This window comes from Papilio polytes, unplaced genomic scaffold (assembly GCF_000836215.1).
Source record: "Papilio polytes unplaced genomic scaffold, Ppol_1.0 DF824124.1, whole genome shotgun sequence".
Lineage (NCBI taxonomy): Eukaryota > Metazoa > Arthropoda > Insecta > Lepidoptera > Papilionidae > Papilio > Papilio polytes.
This window is the reverse complement of record NW_013525080.1, coordinates 523,951-548,357: the sequence shown is the minus strand read 5'-3', so window position 1 is coordinate 548,357 and position 24,407 is coordinate 523,951. Positions and strand designations below refer to the sequence as shown.

At 33.8% G+C, this 24,407-nt stretch overlaps 1 protein-coding gene across 1 annotated transcript in view; it reads left to right on the top strand.

The window, feature by feature from the left end:
• Positions 1-6,034: 6,034 nt before the first annotated feature.
• The window catches only part of LOC106099399 (membrane metallo-endopeptidase-like 1), a 42,736-nt gene continuing 24,363 nt past the window's right edge, over positions 6,035-24,407 (top strand). Inside the window, exons 1-2 of the mRNA XM_013277943.1 lie at positions 6,035-6,158; positions 21,264-21,311. Of these exons, the coding sequence (XP_013133397.1) occupies positions 6,103-6,158; positions 21,264-21,311 (104 nt within the window). The 5' untranslated portion in view covers positions 6,035-6,102. The remainder of the gene's footprint in view (positions 6,159-21,263; positions 21,312-24,407) is intronic.

Genomic DNA, 24,407 nt, shown 5'->3' with positions numbered 1-24,407 from the left:
TTACGTGATTCACGAAGGATGAATTGTTTGGCACCCGCCGATTGAGCGATATCATTTGTTTTGTTTTGCCAGATGTACTCGCAATGCATTTCGTACATCGCATGTGGTCGGGTCAGTTGCTCTGTTATTTCAATGTGTTTGTGTGTGATTAAGAGAAGCCTTTCCATGAGTATTTATCGCATTTACCACGGGGAGTGTTCCGAGGAGCTGTTTGGAACGATTCCTGCCGCCGAGCTTCGTCATCGGACGACATGACAGACCGCAAGGTATTATCCTCACCATCTCGATGGTTGGCATTCGCCAAACTTTCTGCCTCGCACAGCCGCGTTGTTTAACTAATCTGTCCTCGGCGGTATTTCCAAACCAGTACGACTAAGGTTCGTTCAAAAAGCGAGCCTACCATTTTCTCAAAGGCCGGCAACGCATGTGTATTTTCTCTGGTGTCGTGGATGTCTATGGGCATTGTTGAACGCCTAAGAGTTCACCACGCTCGTTTTCCGCCATTTACTATAAAAAACTCCTTAGTTTACTGGTCATCTCTAACGCATAGTTGCTATTCATCTTCAGGAGTATTTTTTATGCTTCTGAAAAAAAAAGGCATCGTTGATCCTTCAGCTTCAAGATAGATCTTCCCAAGAGTATACAGGAAGGTCCAGTACACACAGAGGCAGACATGGAAGAGACGAAGACATGGGATACCTGGGACCTAAGATGACCAAAGCTAGTAAACTGTGTCTGCAATTAAAAAAAATACCTCTTTATTGCCATCTAAGAATACACAGAGTTGTACAAAATAAAAAAAAAACATACATGAAAAAATTATAACAGATGGCTCAGCTTAACTGATACTGGTTGAGATCCAGTGTCGAGCTGGTTTTCAGCCACCCCCTTCCCAAGATGTAAAAGGAAGCGTAGATAGTCAGAGGTCGCTGTACACTAGTAATAAAATAAGCTTAATAATCATAACAGATTTATCAATCTAAAGAGAAAAAAAAACTAAATAGTGGCAAAGAGCAACTCAGATAAAATAATTAAAAAAGAACAAAAAAAGACAACTATTTTACTAATTAGTTAAGTACTGGCTAGGTGTTATAGAAAGCCTAGCATTTGCGTTTCGCTCAAGACTTGTAGCGTGTAGTCTCGTGAGGTTTTACGCGTGTCGTAACATAACTGGAAATAATTAATGGAATACCTAGTCAATGGTGATATGATACATAAGCTCGAATTGGAAAAAAAAGTGAAATAAACAGTTGAAAAAAGAATTGAAGTGAATTGACGTCGCTTTTCTTTTGTTTTCTAATATAATCTATATTTCTTAAGTCTTATAGTAGCCTTGCAGGTATCCACATTTAATCTAATTACATTCCAATGTTAACATTGTGAGGTATGTCCATAGCATGCTTTTGCTATTAAATTTTCGCTGGCGCAAATTTACTGAATACTCGTTGAAGTGCATAAAGTATTTGTCACCCGAGTAAGGCTTTACAAACAATAATTCGTGTAATAAGTATAGATGTCAAACATTATCCTCGACAAAGTTCCTTGACCTGCATTGTGTGGATGCCGTCTTTCCATATAGCAGCAGCGGTTGGGGTCATTCAACTATCTTGTTTTTATTTTTCTCTCTACCTCGATCTCGAATAACAGAATTACATAAATTAGAATATTTTAAACATGTATCTAAATATTTAAAACAAGTTTATAATTGTGATCAACGACGTATTTGTTCGATTTGAATGTTTTTCCGGTTTTTGTCCGTTGCTTCGTTTATTTAAAAAAATCAATATTGATAACGAAGTATGTCGACGTACTTATGCATGAAAAAGAAATAAAAACCTGTACTTTAGCTCCTAAGTTAAAATGTGTAAGAAACGGTATCGTATATTTGGGTAACTATTTTCATTGTATATTGTGAGGATGAATCCTGACGCAAAGACCCATTGCATCTGGAAACAATGGCGTTTCAAATTAAGACTTAAACCCTAATTTTACGTGACATCTAGCCCCACGCTGTTACCATTGAATCTGTACAGAAAATTTCCGTTGCATGGAAGTTGGCAGTAACTCCTGAATCTTATTTTCTTGATGAACCTATACGATGTTGTTCAAAATGCTATTTTTATTTAAAGATATTTTTCATATTTATTTTTACTAGTTATTTCATATAATGATAAAGTTTCTTTTAAATTATGTTTTTACAAAATTGACTAGTAATTGCAACTTAACATTACTAGTTATTGCAAATGTTTAGTTACCTTCTTACCTACGTGTTTTTTTCTCTAACATCACGAATATTGTTAAACAAACCAATCATAGGCATAATAAGTGATGAATCATGTACATGTCATCGTACAATAACTAACGTCTAGATGTTATTAATTTAAAAAAATATTTAACTGTAGTGCCATTTTCAAAATCTACATAGAAAAGCAGACAACGGTCGTAAATAGATAAAACCATCTGTTCAAGGAGTTTTTACACGTTTTTAGAGTCAAGCCATTAGAAAAGAAGAAGAATTTAAATTATTTAAAATTAGAACACATTGTCGACGTCATCACTTTTTTCTAGTCTTTTTCTGTACATATTTTATCAATGCACATGTCTCCGTTAAAAATAGTCTTATTTCTAAATCTTTTACGATATTTTCTATTCCGCTTGCATGTTCCAGAGCCGGATGTTGGATCCCTTAATATGTATTTAGTAAAAGTATAACATTTATTTAGTAAATTCGAGTAAGCCTTAATAGATGATATATTCCTGCAATTATCAGCGACAAAAATCGCGGAACTTTCTGCCCTGCACAGCCGCGTTGTGGAACGGTCTGTCCTCGGCGCTATTTCCAGACCAATACGATTAGGGTCCTTCAAGAAGCGAACCTATCATTTTCTCAAAGGCCGGCAACGCATCTGTAGTTCCTCTGGTGTTGCAGATGTCCATGGGCGTCGTTGACCACCTTGGTGTTCACGCCGCTCGTTTTCCCCCTTTTATTATATAAAAACTTTCCACTAAACATACCACCACAATTAGTATTTCAAAGTCGTTTTTAACTACTATGGTACATTTGATTGTAGGTCAGAGTGTTAAGTTTCGGTAACACTTTATTGTTATAAAACATCGCAATTTTTTTATTTTTTACGAAAATAAATATAAGTCCTGCGCGTGGGAGTGTGTGAAGGGGTGGGTATTATTAAAGTTGAAAAGAGCAGCCCCTTTTGAATTGACACAAAATAGTTCACAGAGACAAGATTAGATTTACGGGAGAACGATCAAATATACGAGTACTTTGATGTAAAGACAGCTCTACGTATGAATGTAAATGTTACAACTGTTTCTGAAATTTTTTTCACGTGGTTTTTTTACAAAAAACTTTTTTTTTATAAGAGTAGGGGCAAATGTGCAGCAGGAGCACCGAGATTGTCATCGACGCCAACGAACATCCGCAATACCAGAGGAAGTGGGAGAGAGTGAGGAACAGAGGAAATACTAACTGTTGGCCGCGACTTCGTCCGTGTGATATTGAACAAAAATAAAACGTATAGCCTATGTCACTTACTAACAACGTAGCTTTTTAATGGTGAAAGAATTTTTGAAATCTTCCCAGTAGTTTTTGAGTTATTTCAATAACTGTTCAAATTGAAATTAGACCTAAGCCGAGTTTAGCTGAATTAAATTTAATATCGGAAAACGTCGAGATTAATGCACATTTTTTACTGTTTCCTTACAATTTTTCCTTTTATATTCCATGCATACTATACTGAGGCAGTTTCACTGATACAAAGTAAGATTTTACCATTCATCTTGCTTATCTCGTCGTACATTGCAACCGTGACGTCATAGTGCCTGAAACATTTGCATCAAACATGGTTTTATCACACGCCATCTTTATTCAATGCAAACTGAAGTTAACTTCATGCTTTTAACATTAGTACCCCGTTATCTTACTTAAAGTACATTTTCCCCGACAAGTAATGTAACTTTGCTATTCAGATTTGTTTTTACGTCCATTCCTGTTTTAAAAGCTTCACCTAATTGCAACCGAAGTGTCATCTCCTACTATTTACATATTATGAACCCCCGTGGTTTGAATGATTTGGAAGTTCGAGATGTCATATATAATCTATGTGGTGTTAATAGTTTGACCTATTTAGAAATTGAAGGTGTCAAGTATGAACTACTGCTGTATTAACAGCTTGACGGATTGGAAGTTGGAGGTGTCATTTAGTTATAACCTCCTGTGGTATTAACAGGTTGACGGATTGGAAGTTGGAGGTGTCATTTAGTTATAACCTCCTGTGGTATTAACAGCTTGACGGATTGGAAATTGGAGGTGTCATTTTGTTATAACCTCCTGTGGTATTAACAGCTTGACCAATGAGTTGGAGGTGTCATTTATAGCCTCCTGTGGTATTATCAGCTTGACGGATTGGAAGTTAGAGGTGTCATTTATAACCTGCTTTGGTATTAATAGTTTAAACAAGAAATTGGAGGTCTCAAATATGAACTACTGTTACAGCTTGATCGACTTTAAAGTTGGAGGTGTTATCTGAGTCTTATTCTTTCCCAGATTACAATTTTTGAATTAAAATTAGTTGTCTTGTGAAGACTGGAGGAAGCTTGAGGATTCTTCAAATTGAAGCTATAAAATACATAGTCCCATTGCTTTTACTTTCATGGCCATTTTTTTTATGCAATGCCATGAAATTTATATTCTACCACCGTGACGAATAATAAAATGTTTTATCAAATTCATTATTTATTATCTGTGACAAATTTTATGTTTAATTTGTTTAAACTGTATCAATAACTAGCTGGGTCCTGCGGTTCCGCATGGCGTTGAAAACTGTTTTTTTCTTGCAAACTGTTCAGTTATTTATTTATGACTGATTATAAATATTCAATATGGTTAGTCTTCATACTTTATATGAGTTCATGAGTACATTCCTGTGTTTTGTTTTTAAATGGTTTGAATTTTCTATTAAAGTGAAAAATTTAACTATGGCTTTAATTTGACATCTTCGAGTTTTATTCGTATTTAATATGCTTAAATGCCAAGCTTGTTTTTTGATGAATAAATATGTAAAACATAAACAACATGAACTTACAATAATAAAATATAATTAAATCCCTAAAACCTATTTCTGGACCTGGGCGTGGAAACTACGGCGTCTCTTTTGCAATACAAACTTACACGAAAACCTTTTTGCATCTATGTCGCTACTTCTCGACCTACCTTAACGTCGGAACTGTTTGGTCTAGGGGGAGGGACAGCTACTATTAATATGGTATTATAGCTATTCTACCTTTGGAATCTCTAGGAGGGAGCAGCCTCCCTCCCCCTGGCAACACCCAATATACCTTAGTAGTAGTATGCATTTCAATTTACAATAGGTATTGTATTCGTGTGCATATTCCCAATATTTGGATAGAAAGGCCACTATCAAGGGTGTGCCAACTTAATATTGTTAACACCGACAATTTGTTTTCTGACTAGCTTAAAATTTGGCAGATTTAATCATTTTAAATTGAAATGTGACAAACTTGCTAGTGGGATCCTGATGTCGAAATAGCGATGCGACCGCTGGCCCTTAAACATTCGCAGTTGCAGATGCATTTCCTGCCTTCAATTGACAGAAGAGGGGACGCAAGGACAGAGAGAATTTACTTAACCTTGATCACTTACGATCCCCCTATGCCTTCGCAGTTGCAGGGTGACGCATACTTAAGAAAAACTAAGCTTAAAATATATAACCAAGTACGAATGTTCTTTATTTCTATATCTGTATAAGGTCGAAAAAAGTGTTATTTTCCTAATGAAAAACTAAACATTTTTAGATACAGAACTATCATTCGATTAGCCAAAAAAAAACTGGAACAATAAATCGACATTATAAAAATTTTGGAGCAATTGTCAATTTCCATTTTACAATGAAAATGTGTTAGGCTAGCAATCGGGCATTCGGGGAAAAGGAAAACGGCCAGCCCTAGCCGGGGCAGTATATAAAAGAGTGAGTGGGGAGGGCGAGAGTCAGTTGCTCAGCAGCGGCGGTCGAGGCAGTTGTGGCAGCTCGCGTTTCAGTCGTGGCGAATTCGGACGAACCCCGAATGAGTAGGAACAAACCTAACAACCATAGACACCAATCAGTACATGTCCCGATGAGGTAAGTCCAAAAGCAATGCGATTTTTTTTTACTGTGTACGTCATTTATATTTTTTAATTTCTCCGTTATAAAAGTCAATCATTTAAAAAAAATCGTATGTTGTGTTTAAAAAGTTAAACGGCAGATTTTAAAAGTATAGTAAATTAGCGCGAATGAAAATAAATTAATAGTGAAGAAATTTGATGATTACTTTTATGTGCTTTGCATTAAAAATTTTAAATATTTGAATATGAGATATTTATTTTTTTCCGCGCGAAAATTTTAATTTATATACGTAATATTAAAATAAATGTATTGTAAAAATGTAAAAAAAATTAAAAATCAACCAGATAAAAAAAAAAACATTTTTCGGACGCAGAAAATGTAAAACTGAATAAAAACAAAAAATACAATGCTCGTTTTTGTATTTGGCAATTGTTTTATAGTGTAGAGGTCTAAACATAAACTCCAACGTTCTTTTTGAAAGTACGAAATCAAAAATGTTCCTAGACAAGAATCACGGCAGTGGAAAATTCTTCCGAAAGGAGTTTCGTGGTCTCATAAAACTTTTAGTCGCTTTTCTCGAATTAACTAGAGTCGGGGAGACTTTCCGGCTTTAATACAACATCTTTAAAACAAATCAAACAAGACATTTCAGTAATTAACGCAAGAAAGTTCGATTGAATTACGTATTTCGATTTATAATTTAAAATTATTCACGCGTCCTTTATTTGGTACGATATTAAAATAAATTGAAGGTAATAGATGAAACAATTACGCATATAAGAAAAAAAGAATTTTTTGGCGACGAATTTAAACCCATTAACTATAATCATTCACGCATCCACTTATCTAAAGGTATTCAATTGTTTTTAATAAAAAAATGAGTTGTTATTTCAGTTCCAAGTTTCGTCTTATTAAAAATATTCGCAATACACGTGCCTTTATGGAGATTTATTTAATTCAAATTATTCTACAAACATATTTGCTGAGTTTGATAAAAAAAAATATTTCTCTCCGATTGAAATCGATAAGCTTCGGTATTAAAAAATTTTTCAATATTAAAATCGTACCATTTTGTACGTAACGGGTTACGATTTTCCATCCTTGTCAGTTATACGTTACGGTTTATGCACAATTTAAATAACATAGTGTATACTGTTTATTAAATTCTGTACCTTTGTTAACAACCTTTGCGAACTAATCTTTTTCTCACATATTAGTTACTACATTTTGCCCGCGACTTACTCCGCTTGTAATTTAAAAATAATAAAAATGAAATACAAAAAATATATCCCATGTTACTCACAGATCAATTACCTTTCTGACGGTGAATGAATTTTTAAAATCGGCCCAGTAGTTTTTAAGACTACTCATTACAATCAAAGTTTTCCTCTTTATAATATTACTGTAGATAACAGGCGTCGCTATTAGCAACTGCACCCTTAGATGTATTATGTAAATTTTAGGTGGACTGTATTTTCTTTTGATTAGTATATTCTTAATAACAATGTATGACCGTGTGAAACCACAGCTGTTACCAGGCCATATCGCCATCCCTTTCAATATCTTTAAAAGTGTGAGACAACAATATGCCCTTGTGTTCTGTGAAAACGGCTATCCATTCTTTATGAGGATAATTAAAATACATAATCTGTTCGATTTCTATAAATGAATCCAATATTTTTTTTGTAGTTTCCAATAAAGATATAAAAATAAGATTAATATGAACAATACAAGTTTACCCTTTATATCGTTCCCATAGACATCGTAAGAATCAATATTCACCATAAGATATTTATATTACAACTAAGTAGCTGTTGACCGCGACTTCGTCCACGCAATGTTAAGATAAAAAGTAGCCTATAATAAGCCCGTTTATGTCAGCTACCCTCCAATAAAAGTCTCGTCGAAATCGGTCCACCCGTTTCGGAGATTTCCTGAAACAAACGCGGCTTGCGGACAGACAGACTGACTGTATGTAATGCGATTTTCGTTATCAGCAACGCTAATACATGATCTTCCTGAAATCTGATTTTTTTTTGATATCACAAACAGACATTCCAATTTTGTTATATGTATAGATTTCTATTATTACAATAATTAAATACAAGATAAATTATCGACATTATCACAATAAACATCAAATAAACACTTACCAGTACAACTGCGATGTTCCATAAATTCAAAATATTGGTAAAAACTATAAAAAAAAAACAAACTTAACACGTAGCTATCGTGAGAAACACAATGTGTAAGTTAACAATTAGCTATGTCGCGTCACGACGACGTCTTACTAAATAAATATATGCAAATTTACATAAAAATATACAACGACTGCTTGTACTGAGGCATTGAATGGATCACTGTGTCTCTGGACATAATTTAGTATACACATTTTCATACTTTAGCGTGTATTTAAAAAAATCATCCGCAAAACAAAACGCAATCGTATCAATAACTTTTAAAAAAGGATAATACCCAGACCTTGCTGATTACAAGTCAAGGTCTAACCCCCTGACTTACCGATAGATGAGAATAGAACTAACAATTATGGTTTTAATAAAAGAATGTTAAGTCAGATCTTACTTGGACCTACAAAAAATTAACACGTTTCGGCGCAACAGAGCGTAACTTAATTAAGTCTTATTTGGAAGAATTAATTTTGTTTCAGTAAATGATATTTCATAACATAGAGAAGAACATTTTGTTGTAATAAAAGTAGCTAATTTTTTATTTTTATTAACTTCTACAGACTCTTGCTCCGTACTCTTTTTGGCACAGTTTGTTTTTCTTTTCTTTTTTTTTGTTGCGTAATTCTTATAACACTAGTGAGTTCCTTTTTTTAATTTTTTTTATTATGGAGATACTAATTTTTATTATAGAGTTCATTCATTTAGGTTACAGGTAACATTGTTAACTAATGTCCGGTTTCCCAGCTACATTTAACCGTTAGTGTTTTCTAAACAACATTATGAAATGTTTCTGAACTACGTAACTTGAGTTTTACTCTGTTGAATCTTAGGTCAACCTAATATTGAATCACTAGGCAATGATAAAATAAGATCTTTTGAATATTTCCCTCCGATACCAAAAATAATTTAATCATGAAATCAATTGACACTTAAGCAACCCAGAATTAGTCATACAAAAATGGACTGTCAGTTGCATAAATATGTATATACTAGCTGTTCTCTTGCGGCAAATTACAAATGTCAAAATTACCGTTACCATAATAATGTTGGTAGCTTGTAGTTTATGGTCCTTTTCCCACGAATAAGTTTTTTCCATTTTATTTACCCCTATGTTTAATAGCGTAAAAATATATAGCCTAAAGCGTGTCGTAAGTGTAAGGCTTTTTATTAAAGAAATAATTATTCACAAATATGCTATGATTGCTGACATCTTACGCCACAAAGTAGTGTGTTTGTACGCTTTATTAAATTAGTATTGATTTACAAAACTTGAAACTTGTATAGGCTTTCGTTTTAAAAAATATGTATGCATTTTTCCGTTACAAGTTCGTAGCTGACTGTACACTTTTACAAATAGATAGGGCAGTTGAAACTTCAGTCACGTAAACGACTGACATGATTTTGACTAATGAAGTATCTGTCAATCATTTTTCTTCAGAAAAGGAGTTATCCTTTCTTTGTGGTCAACTCAACATTGTCCATGCATCCTTTATAGGTCAATATGTGAACAACCCTAGGTAGTCAGGTCACAAGGTTATTGCCCTCTACTACGTCATCACATGTTTTTTTTATTACAAAATTGCACAGAGCCACAGAGGATCGTGGCCAGTGATAGAATTAGTGCAAAATTACATTCCCGCCGGCAACTTGCTCGCAACGTAATGAATTTCGAAATACCAGGAGTTAGCTACAGGAATTATTTTGTCACATACCTTCATGTTTGTAGAGATTTTTTTAACTTTATATTACTCACTAATATTAGTTGTTAAATGGATTTAAAAATAATTTTATTGAAATTCAAATCGAGTCAGTAAAGAATTTTGGTTTTACAACTAGTAGGTTAGTTTTAGCCTCTCAAATACTGCATTTTTCCATGACCGCACATAATTATGTTATTTTTATTAACTGTTTACTAAGATCGTCGTCATTTGTTTACAAAGGTGTATAGTTTTAAAAATATAAAATTCCGTTTGCTATTATGTTGGTAACATTATGTTATTACATATTATGTTGGTAACATAATAATCCTTATGATAATTGACTCGTTATGAAAGTAAATATCAGCACGTATTAAACATAGCAAAGGACATTCCTGTAAAGGAATTAACCTATAATAAATAACATTAGTAAATTGTTTCTTGTAACTGTAAATAAATGACTGCTAAAACTATAATTGATCCTTTCTTTAATGAATACTTAGTAGGAATTGTTTATTGTTTAAATGATAAACAGATTAGACGTTTACAATATATAAAGAGTTAAATGTAATGGTTAGAGGAAAGAGTAACTTCTTAACATTAATTAGTTAATGGTCGAGTTTTAAAATTACTTTAATTAAGCTTAATTTTTTTTAAAACCAACGTTTTAATATGAGATATAATCGAATTTTTAGAAAATATACCATCCATTGTTTCATTCATAGTAAATCGAATCGAAAAATCGTTCGAAAACTTCCGAATGACCGCCAAACACACCAATATTATCACACATCATTTGCGTTTTTGTGTTCACAAAACAAGACATTTATTACTCTGAATCGAGACTGTTATGGCTTTTTATTGGCCTTTCTATCTAGAATTCTAAGTATACGAATAACTGTACACCGATATCAAACAGACGACCGGTTTGTATATCGTATATGTAAAATAGATAATGGATTTTAGTATTTTTTCGGCATATTTTAACAGCTGGCGCTTTGGCATATTTTTAGTTTTAAACGATACAATCTAAAAGGAACATAAAATATATAGGTATACGAACTATTTAAAAATACAGAACGATAATCAAACTTAAAATGTACATTAAAGAATTGCATAGGGGACCGCAAGCTGTGGAAGGTATTGGGAAAGGCCTATGCCCAACAGTGGGCAGATAAAGGCTGTTGATGATGATAGAAAGTTACGTAGAGTTTCCTTATACATAATCATCCTTCACTACGTTTGGATTATTACGATTTATTTATACAACATAATAATTTTCTTGTTTCTCTGACTATACCTACATTATTGCGTTAGTACTACACGAAACTAGAGTAAATACAAACAAAAGTTTCGAAGCGTACTGCGAACATCTTACTAATCTTACTAATATTATAAATGCGAAAGTTTAGATGGATGGATGGATGGATGTTTGTTAGCGTTTGTAGCCTAAACGGCTGAACGGATCTCCATGAAATTTGGCACAGGTTTAGAGCATAGTCTGGAAGAACACATAGGCTACTTTTTATCCCGGGAATAGTTACGGTTCCCGTGGAATTCGTTTTTTAATGTTTACTCAATCATTCTGCAACGGTTCAACATATCTTATTGAAATTTGGCACAGATATAAAACAAAGTCTGGAGTACACATGAGATAAGCTTCATCCCAGAGAAATGTCCGGTTCCCGAGGGATACGTAGCTTTTTGTAATTTATATAGTTCGTATGTTTTCTAATACCACGCGGACGAAGTCGCGGGCAACAGCTCGTTCGATATAAATTTAACTCTATTTGATTGGAAAATAACACTGTCATTTATACGGAAAGAGTAAATTGGCAAACTTTAATAACAAACTAAGGAGTGGGAGTCGAGGGAGAAGTTGGATTACAGAAATAAAAACATACTAACAATTTTTTGACACATTCAATGCCATTATCATTTTTAAATATGAATGTAAAATTTCAATTAGAGACAGTGGTAAACAAGGAAAATAAGTTTTTCCTGTATTTTTGCATTGATATTTTCTAGAAGTATTATACTTATAAGCTGTTTTTGGTAAATAAAAACTAACAAGGAAAAGTATAAAAATGTAGCCGCCGATTTAACTTGATGAATATTAAACCAGATTTATAAAATGAAAAGTACAGTCAGGGATCTTCGCGGTGTTTCATTAAAAAAAATCATTTGTTCCTTGCGGAGATAAAATCCCTCTTACAAATAACAGATAGCCGTTGATTTCGTAAACGACGGGTTTGTAATAAAAAACATTTAACCACGTATAAAAAAATAATTGACTCTTTTCATACAAACACATTTAAGTTGAGTTTACTTATGTGATCGTCTCAATTAGTATAGAACGTTAAGGTAACTGTCGATTCTAAGTTGGAATATCAACAGATTACTCGATAGTACATTGAGTAATCTACATTAGAGCGTTTTAAGACTATACATGTTTTACTATAATCATAGTTTATGAAGGAGCAGACGTAGGAGCGCCTTAAGTGGGTTTAAATCAAGACCAATGTTGTATCCCACATAAATGTATCATGGTAAAAGTGTACTCCTAAAAGCAACCTATCTATTCTATGATCGTAAAACGGCCGTTGGTAGTAAATGTGTTAGAAGCAGAAGCTATAATTTGATATGTTTTTATCAATTTCTCGTACGGTTTCTGACGTTTTCGATTGCCTGCCCTTGAAGAATTAGAAATAGAAGTACGAGTACTCCATCTTCTTCAAGTATTACAATGTAATGCAAATATATTAAACCTATCTGACTCGCTAAATGTTTTCTCAAGATAGTCTTAATCGAGTCTTAACATTGCCTTTTAGAGAATCGAGTGTCTACTTATAAAAGTTATTGAATAGTTTAAAATTGTCCGGAATTGAATGGTGTAGGGTTCGACGGCCAACATACTGATATTATAAATGCGAAAGTTTAGATGGGTGGATATTTCTTAGAGTTTGTAGCCTAAACGGCTGAACGGATTTTGATGAAATTTGGCATAGATAATCCTATCTATCAGACTATCCAGTCTGGAAGAACACATATGGTAGGCTACTCACTTTTGTTTTTTTTTTTTAATTCTACGCGGACGTAGTCGTGGGCGAAAGCTAGTATTTATATAAATCAAAATCGTTAAAAAGTTAATAAATTATTTTCAGTTAAATAAATAAAAGTAATTTGACTTTGCATTTTCCGAAATCACTCTGATAATGTCAATCATTATTATAATAGCCGTTGCTCGCGACTTCGTCCGCCTGAAATTAAATAATAATATAAAAAGCCTTGGTATTCACAGAAACCTTTCTAACAGTGGAAGATTTTTTTAAATCAGCCAAGTAGTTTTCACGTGAATTGAATACATACAAGTATAAAAATGTTTCCTCTACATAATATTAGTACGGATAGGTTTCGTTGACATTAATTTATGTTGCTGGATTTTCCTGCCTCTAACAAAGCTATCCACGGCGTTCTAAGACTAAGTGCAACTTGTATGGTAATTGTTATAACACGTGCGGCAAGTTCTCTCTAGACCTAAAGCGTGCCGCAACGTAACTGACACATACTGACACAATTAATATACCACGTGAAGTCTTGTAAATACCTTTTCCACTAAGCGGCGAGTAAACTTTGACTGTGGTAACGACCGCGCGACATGTAACGTTTTTTTTTTAATTAACTCTCTGTAATTCCTGTTGTAGTTCTTGCAGCAACCTTGTTGCCTTCGTAGTTGCATCTTCTTTAGGTTTTTTTTTTTTTTACACTTATATTTTTTTCTTCTCATTACAACATTTTTTTTAACATATTTAATAGAATATAAGGATTCTTTGATCATAGACGTGGAGACATGTAACGTTAGCTAGACGCTTAGTGAAATTAAGACGAACATGAGATAACAATTACGTATATTTTACCCGTTATTAGGCCCTTTAGGCTATTACGATGGACAGAAAACTTTGAAATATAATACGACTGAGTTTTTGTATCAAAAACTATTTAACTACGTACTAGCCTTTGACTCCAAAAATCAGCCAAAAAAATGGGACCCATCTGCAAGCATTACCTTTCGGATAAAAAAAGAGTTATCAAAATCTGTCCACTAGCGGCGGAGTTATGCCGTAACATACAGACGAATTAAGTACCTCCTTCTATTGGGAAGTCGGTCAAAAAAAGTGTTGTGTTACCAACACACTAAAATAAAAATCTCACGTATTTTCCTCTAAACTAGATCAGTAGACCTTTTTTAATTAGTTTTTCACACTGGACAATATTAAATTAAGGATTAAGCAACTGATATTGTTGTTTTTTTATCGACCGATCTCAAGGTTAATTTGAGTTCGGTTCAGCGTTAAGACGACACACATCTTAAGCAATAAACCGGTCGACTTACACGCGAACTGTTAATGGGACTCTAATGTACAACACTATCGGTAATATTGCAAGTAGGTAATTATTAATACTTGTGAAAATCAAAGTTTTCCGTCGTTAAAACTTCATTTAAGCAACGTACGTCGCAGTTGTCCGTTTTCTTTGGAGAAACATTTGTCTTTCACTTTTTTATCCACGGCTGTATTTAAATTTATTTCTATCATATGATATGATATGATTCATTCGCGTGAAATTATAAAAACTTTATTTTATTGTTTACATTTGTCAAATTCTCAATAGCAAATGTCAAAATGACATGACAAACCTTAGCAATCTTTCTTTCTTGATGTTGGCAGCAACTTATGGTCTCTTTTCCACATTAGGGTTTTTATCCAAAATATTTATCCCCTAAGTTTAATGGCGTGAAAATATATAGCCTAAAGCATGACGTAAGTTTAGGGCCTTTCATTAGAAAAAGAATTATTCAAAAATATGCTGTAATTGCTGACATCTTAGGCAACAAAGAAGTGTGTGTTTACGCTTTATTATAATAGTATAGATAATTGTTAATCACTATACAATTATAATTGTGAATTAATATAGTAATAATAGGAGAAGCTCGTATAACATGCGGATTGGTCAATCAAATACGTCAATTTGTGGTTATGCAAACAATCTAGGAGTGATTACGACCTCTAAGGAATCTTGTACATGTTATAATGTACCGTGTAATACGCAAAACCTATTACAAGTTAATATAACAACTATTCAAGTAAACACGTGGTGCAATGCGTCTAAGCATATGGAAAAGTTTCAACTCTAAAATCATAGTATTGATAAAGCGCATGATTGTTTTATTGGTAGTTATAATATGAAAGAGAACTGTCGTGAATTTTAAATGTTTTTAAACCTCTGTTCCGCCTGCCTCGCCGCTCCGCTCATCGCAAGTTCTGTGGCCAAAGCCTTGGTGTTTATTGAAGTTCTATAGTAATCCCATACTAATACAAGTATTATAAATGTGAAAGTTTAGATGGATGTTTGTTAGAGTTTGTAGCGTAAACGTACGGATTTCAATGATATTTGGTGTAGATGTAGACGATAGTCTATAAAAACACATAAGCTACTCACTTTTGTTTTTGTAATACCACGCGGACGGAGTCGCAGGCGAAAATTAGTATACAATAAAATAATAAGGGAAGATTTGTATTTTTGTATGTAACGAACTCAATAGTATTGGTACTTCAAAAATTATCTCGCCGTTAAAAATCAAAATAATCATTGGGTAACATAAGTATTTTTTTAAATTACGCGCGGACATAGTTGCAGGCAAAATCTAGTCGACTAATAGCTAGTCTTACTAATATTATAAATGTGAAAGTTTAGATGGATGTTTGTTAGAGTTTGTAGTCTAAACCGATGAACGGACTTCGATGAAATTTAGCACAGATATAGAGGAAAATCTGGAAGAACACATAGGCTATTCACTTTTGTTTTTTCAATTCTGCGGACGGAGTCGCGGGCGAAAGCTAGTCTACTATAAATGGGTTCTTAGTGACCATATAACAATTGAGTGTTGTTGTTTTATTTTGTTTTTTAAATATGTTCCGCCAATATTTAAATTGCGTATCCTGTTTTGTTGATTGTCTGTCCGTCGCACTCCGTGTCAAGTGCGATTCGGTAATTTTATGATTGTCTTTCTGTTTCCCACCGACGTTGGCGAATGATGCATTTATAATATTTACACTTATTGACAACGGTACAAAACAATAATACTAGCAAAGAATAAACACGAAAAATGGACGTAAACAAGCGTAAATAACGTAAACGGTTAAAAGTAAACTGTTGACATAATTCCTATTATTTTTATAAACTATTATTATTATTAAAATTAAACACGTATAGAAATTGTACTAATTATATCTTCAAAATAAAAACTATAATAAATTGAGTAAATTACTTTCGAATGCTTTTTATTTAGACTTTTTTAAGAAGTCATCATCATCTTCTTTCACCTTAACTTACTCCCGTAGTGTCGACGCAACAGGTTTTTGTCCTCCAAATCCTATCATACGTCACCTCAGTCATCACTCCCTTTTTGATCATGTCACCTTTCACGCAATTCATCCATCTATTTCTAGGTCTACCTCTACCGGTGTTCTCTTCCACACTCATAACTAACCTTCTCCTTTTAACATGCGATTCATCCCTCCTCATAACATGCCCATACCATACTAACCTTTTACTCCTTACCTTCTCTACTACTCTCAAACTTCCTCTAATATACACATTTCGTATCTTATCCATCTTTGTAAGATGTGTTCTACGATATTCTAAAGTTTTCGATTCGTACTGATCACACATGTGTATAATACATTCTCCAGTAATTTAATCCAAATTCTTCACTTCAAGTATACTTGGATACTTTTGTATGTATGCAATCAAGGATAACTCAGCAATCGCAAGTAAAGTTTACGTTCAACACGCACAAAAGAACTAGGCTAGCCTCGACCTGCCCTAGATACAGTGACCAAAACTCTCAGGATAGTCCTAATTCATATAAATATTACAATAAATTCTGACGATGGTGAGTATAATAAAAAAAACTTTACCTGACACATATGTTGTCTTTCTTCTTTTCCAAGACAATGTTAAATTCCTATTTTGTGCCCTATATATACCTACTAACACAATTTAATAAAAAATCTACAAAAAATAGTTATTTAATAAAATGTACCTAACTCAACTGAGGTAATTTATTTAATTATAGTTATTAAATTAAACAATTATAGTGTTTTTCTATAAAAACTGCAATCATGTTGAACCTAGTTATGTATGACATCACGCAAAGGTTTTCCAATTAGATTGTGAGAAGTTATAATTGTATATATTACGTTAATAAACAAATAAACAGAAAAGCTTTCCATAATTGTGATCACGCGATGAATTTTACACCAGTGGGGGACATGCAACCTTTTTACAGTTTTAGTTACAACCTTGATATTGAAAAGGGTCATGCAGTCCACACACGTTAGTTTAATGGTACAAGGCCAAAATAGTAAACGCTAACGTGTGTTACCTGCATACACACGCTGCCTGTTCGTGTAATATTTGTACTTAAAGTTTTCCTGTCGTCATATTGTTGATAAATCAATTTAGATAAAACATGGTAAATGATACGTCTCAAACAATTTCATATATTAGACTAGCTGTTGCTCGCCACTTCGTTCACGTGAAATTAAAAAATATATATCCCATGTTACTCATAGATAAATTTCCTTTCTAACTGTAAGCGATTTTTTTAAATCGGCCTAGTAATTTTTAAGTTATTTCAATACATAAATAAAAATATTTCCACTTTATATTAGTATAGATGTAATACCTTGCCTCAGTAACCTGTGAACACTATTTACATTGGAAACTAGAGAACATTACTAAATAACACCTAAAAGCAATATGCCATCGAGAGCAGTGCGAGAATTATTTTAATTGCGTAGAATTACGATCCCAATGTACAACACGGCAATAATTCGAGCTCGAATTTGATCAGGGTAATTGCTATGTTGTAGCAGAAATTTGGATGAGGTAAGCCAAATTCGTAAACTAAAATACATATTCTAGTCTAAACTCCTCTACTGTAGTTAGCGACGGATGGATTACGTTAAAGATGATCAAGGATCGTTCGAGATGACGGAATAATACTACCAGGAAAGAGATAAGGGCGGGAAAAATGATGAGCGAACGTCTTCAGAAGACTCCTGTTTTGATCAGTGTGTCATGTATCTTTCAATCTATATCTATACTAATATTATAAAGAGGTAACATTTGCATTTTTGTATATATTGAATTAACTCAAAAAGTACTAGATTTTAAAAATTCTTTCATAATTCAAAAGCGTATATCAGTGATCAGTGACTGATGACGTCATCAGTGGGTAATATAGGCTTTTTTTTTATCGACTTCCCAAAAGAAGGAGGTACTCAATTTGTCTGTATGTTTTTTGTATGGTAACTCCGCCCCTGGTGGACTGATTTTGAAAATTCTTTTTTTCTCCGAAAGGTAGTTTTTACTGTTTCGAGAGCTACAATTATCACCGTATATCAAATTAATTGAAATACAAATTACTGACTCCTAGTGAATTGATTGCAAATAGGGCGCTTGCTCTCCGACGTCGTTGCCGGTCTTCCTCTACAATTACGTAGAAAGCAATCTAGCTTACTAGATAATCCGGTTACGATTCCAAGTATAGAGAAGCAAGCTTCCAAGTATAGGCTCGGCTTAGTAATCTTATAGTACGATTTTACGATTAGAAAATTTTAATAGTATTTGACACAAACTGAATTCCAATTAGGACCTAGTTACTATTAAAATTTAGCTTTAGCGATTGCGACCGCAAGAAATAAAAAAAAAAACAAAACTGATAAGCCTATGTGTTCTTTCAGACTTTTTTTTACATCTATACTAAATTTCATCGTGATCAGTTCAGTAGGCTACAAACTGTAACAAACATCCATCCATCCAGTTAGATTATATTTTATTTACAACGAGCTGTTGCCCGCGACTTCGTCCGCGTGGTATAAGAAAACATACGAACTAAATAACAAAAAGCTACGTATCCCTCGAGAACCGGACATTTCTCGGGGATGAACCTCATCCCTTATGTACTCCAGACTTTGTTTTATATCTGTGCCAAATTTCAAAAGGATATGTGAAACCGTTGCAGAATGATCGACTAAACATTAAAAAGCTAAATTAACGAATCTCACAGGAACCGTAACTATTCCCGGGATAAAAAGTAGCCTATGTGTTCTTCCAGACTATGCTCTAAACCTGTGCCAAATTTCATCGAGATCCGTTCAGCCGTTTAGGCTACAAACGCTAACAAACATCCATCCATCCATCCATCTAAACTTTCGCATTTATAATATTAGTAAGATAACAAGTACAGCGTAAGTGTACCTTCATTGTAAGACGTCTACTGACTGTAATTGATTTGAATTACACTGAGATTATACGCAGGTAATGTGATTAATCTGCTCAAACCTAACACGCATACTAATGTTTGATAAGATTACCTATGGTTCATTACCACAGTGACCTAGATGAAATAGCTAAAGGGTCAATACTAATATTACAAAGAGGTAAGATTTGTATTTTTGTATTGAAGTAACCCAAAAACTATCGGGACGATTTTAAAAATTCTTTCATCATTAGAAAGGTAATTTATCTGTGAGTTACATAGGTTTTATATTATTTTTTAATTTCACGCGGGCGAAGTTGCAAGCAACAACTAGTATAATATAGTTTGGCGGTAACCTGTTGCATCTATTATTTCTTCACGTTCGGTCATGATATGGGGGAAGAGTCGAATACTTCAATCTTTTGTAATAAATTCTACCACATTAATATTGTCATTTTTTATATTACTGCTTGCTTTTGTATATCTGTTACTATCATTATTTCGTCTTCCAATTGATTCGCTGTGAATTATACACATACAAATTTGAGTTATTTCAATACATACAAAATATTTAGATTTAAAGACTTCCTATGACAAAACAGGGGAAGCAAAATTAGCCGCTTAGGTTTGCCGGTGACTATTCGCTCCAACCGCGTCAGTGCTCTTCCTCTCGGTATCATCAGTGGATCGGAGGCTATTGGCAAAGTCGACCACGAAGAATATACACGAATGTCAATGCAATTGAAACCCATTTATATTGATATCGATGTTGCAGTGTTTAACAGAGTGTGAAAATATTGGTTGTTTTTGTATAAAAAATGTCGCTGCGACAACGGGATGTTCGGTAACATTATTAACTACAAGTCGCGGAAGTGTTACGAAGGCGTCCGAAGTAGGAAATATCTCGTTACCACCACATTACGCATATACAAAGAACACGTTTGGTAACGTAGTACTTATGTTATTAGTGCATACACATTTCGTGCAATCTGATCTACGGTTTTGTTACTTAACATCCCGTCTTTATTTTGAATTATCGATTTAAATTGTAAGCTTTAATGTTAGAGCGTCGGTGGCGCGGTTGTTTAAGAACTTGACTTGTAATCTACAGGTCTTGTATTCGAATCCCGCTAAGTACCAATTCGATCTTTTGAATTTTCATATGTAGATAATTTACAAGACGTTCTTACGGTAAAGGAAAACATCGTAATGCTTGAACATATCGGCGAGGACATACAAAGATGTGTGAAGTCGACCAGCCAATTGGGCCAGCGTTGACTATGGCCTAGTTACCCTAACTTTAGGGTTGTCTCCGAGTCCCTCGGTGAGGACGCATAATGAGCTGGTGAATGTTTCGAGCTAGTATAAAACTATTAGATAAATGAGTTAATCTTTGTAGATAACTATTGTTCCGATAACGGGTAGTCAAGGGCGGTTGAAACTTCCTTTTACTACAAACGCAGGATGTACGGGATGAAGCCAAGTAGGTTACTGCTTCCGACTTTGTTAATAATTCAATGTTTATATATTGACTTTAAACCGAAGTGTTTAAGAATACTTATATGTATGGATTGTATGAAGTTTTTCTCTGGGCGCTTGTATCGATTTTGATACAGGTATCCTTCAACTCGAATTCTTTTCTTGGTGGCTGAATTCGGAAACACTAAACTTAGTAAGCCCCGCTTACAATCTGAGCTACTACTACTACTACTAAGCTGTAGACTTGTATGGTATGTGGTTCACAACAGTCGAATGGCGGGATTCGAACCCTAGACCGTAAGATCAGTAGTCCGTACCCAAACCATAAGGTTATTGAAGCTTAACTTTCAACGTTTTTCCATTTAATGAAATTTTTGTGATGTGTCAAAGGTTGTCAATTAATTAACCTATTAATTTATTGTTACAGTGGGCACAGTGAATACAACAGGAATTTCACGATGAGGGACAACGTCAAGTAAGTTTACTCTTTGTTTCATCTGCGTTAATTAATTACATTAATATGAATGTTACGTTAAACTGTATACGTGTGAAATTAAAAAAAAAACAAAAGTCAGCCTATTTATTGTTCGACTGTCACCTACATTTATGCCACATTTCATCGAGATCCGTTCAGAAGGTAAGACTACATTCTAACAAACAGCCATCCAGTATTACGATTATATTACCAAACTAAAATAAAAAAATTTTTGGTGTCAAAGATTAATAATTGATTAAAAATCAACGAATGACTAAACTGGAAGCAATACGTGGATAAGCCTTAAATAAAATTGGTATGTGTTTGAAAATTAATTTTTGCTATCTTAACCTTGTTTTAGTGTTTTTAGAGTTATACGGGCATGTGAGCAATGAAACTACTTATTTAAAACTAACAAAAAACTTTATTTCTTAAAAGTATTAGATTCTAAAAAGACTTTAAATGTAAAGTCACCCGTAACCACAATTACAAATCTCCGATATTCGATTTATTGAATTCTTTTTTTTCTCACGGCCCTATTAGCTGCCAGTTACTTCAACATCTTGTTTGTCTATGTATACTACTATTATAAAGAGGAAAGATTTGTATTTATGTATGTATTGAAATAACTCAAAAACTACTGGGGAAATTTTAAAAACTCTTTCACCATCAGAAAGGTAATTTATCTGTGAGTAACATAGGGTATATTTTTTTAATTTCTTGCAAGCAAAGTCGCGAGCAACAGCTAGTACTAATATAAAGAGCAAAGATTTGTATATTTGTACGTATTGAAATAACTCAAAAACTACTGGGCAGATGTCAAAAATTCTTTTACCATTAAAAATATACGTTATCAGTGAGTAACATAGTCTATGTTTTTTTTATTATTATCCAATTTCATGCAGGCGAAGTCCCGTGCAACTGCTAGTTAGTACATATTTAGATCACATTAATACTCGAAGCATTCGGTCAGAATATGGGGGCGCTAGAGTGCCGATAGCATTTATTCACTTTTTTATTATGTTCTCTTCAAAACTATAAAAGTCTGGCAGAGTTTCAACAGCGCGGCTATTTAAAATAAAAATGTTTTATTGCTATTACGATCTCGAGTCTACTTTTAACAAATGTTTTGACAAAAACATAGGAAGCGTTTTGTAACACCAATCACAAGATAATTTTATTGGTTTTGTAACGTTTGTGTTTTCATCACATTTACAGGTGGTTAGAGAATAAAAATGGTGATAAATAAGTGGCGAAACTGCCAACTTTATATAGTAATGTAAAAGTTACAATTAGTTACACTTAAATTTCGTATTTACAGCATTTAAAAGTGCATAGAAAATTTGATAACTTTGATAAAAATCGTCATCATTATCATACTTATCCTACTCTGGTAGGGTCGGCGCAACAGGTTTCTGTTTTCTAAATAACTCTATCATACGTCATCTCAGTCAATAACTTTGAAAAAAAAAAAAATGGTGCAGTTTATTCGCAGGCAGTAAAAAATAATAAAAATACACTCAGGGAATCCAACGTTGTTCCATTTTGACAGCTACAGTCGTTTGGACATTGTATTCACATTGAGTCATCGTCGCGGAACAATAATCAATAGCGGACGTAAAAAAAAAAAGGTTTTTTAAAGGTTTAACGAAATATGTCGGTCAAGGGTACATGGTTATTATCTCATCGCAAGCATCAATTTGTTTTATAAGTGATACACTGCAAATTACCCTGACTGTACCTAATATTGTATTTGAAATATCAACAAACTTTTTTAAAACAACACACACACACATGAGCGCTTATGTCTCAAAATAAATTGAACTATGCAATAAAGTTAAGGGGAGGTTGACAACCAGCGCGGCCTTCAGGGTCAAGCTGGAGGCCGCATCAGCTGAGCCTTCTCCTTTTGGCCGAGAACTGATTTTTTTTATTTTCATGTTTTGTAAATTTTGTTTTGTATTATTCTTGGCCCATAAATTGTGTTTTTTTTCTACATTATTGATTAAGAATTGAAACGAATTTTAACGAAAATTTGTTTAATTTCTATTTAATAATTAAAAGGTTTAAATCCTTTAGTTTGCTGTTGTATTATGAAATGAAAGTAAGAGCAAGTACTTATGTAAGAAATTGATTAATCCATTTGGTTTACGTTGGATTGTAAACCAGTTTACGAGCATTACTACCTTTATTCGGATCTTTTATGTCGCCGTAAACTGCTCCGAGTCAATTTTAAAATCATTATGCCGTTGGTTCACACTGTCGCATCTGTACTACTCGTATATTGCGTTTCTTACAAAGATAACGAAAGTGTTGACATCTTTGTTGTATTTGCAACTGGTTTGTGGTAGGGATATTCTCGATTGCAGGCCATGGTAGGCTAGAAGCTTAGAGCGTTCTTCCTTTAAATGTTCCAATGACCTAGTGCATGCGGTAGAAGGCCACTGAATATAGCTAGAGGATTCCAACATTCGATATTTTGAATATGATCATAGAGTGTCCTGTTTACTCATTCTATGAAAAACTTAAAACTTACATCTAACGTCTTTTAGAATTGTATTGAATACTAAGTAAAATAAGTTACAATGCTTAGGTAAAGGCAACATGTCGTTCGTAAGCATTACATGGCCTGTGCCCGGCGCACCTTGCGTAACCACAACCGACCACTAATAACACTAACTTATATGCTTGTCCGTGTGTTTGTGTGCACGGAATAAGTCTGCTCTCACGCAGCCGATCATGTTTTTATACTGTGGTAATGTTTTTTTTAAATAAACTGTTTTTATCTAGATAACATATTTATAAATCAATACATATTTATTATCTATGTTCTATACGCATCTGATATAAAAACTAGTTTTCGCAGGTGAATCCGTCCACGTAGAATTAAAAAACACAAAAGGAAATAGCCTATGTGTCCTTCCCTATAGTAATCAGATAGCAGCAACCGATCATGTCGAGGTTCGGCCCTCTCGGGCGCCCTTGAATCGGAATGCTAAACGCGTGTTGAGTGACAGCCCAAGCCGAGGTCCCCTCTCGGGGATCCTTGTGCCTAGTCACTCCATGGAGCGTCCACCGAAGCGATCTAAGAGCTCG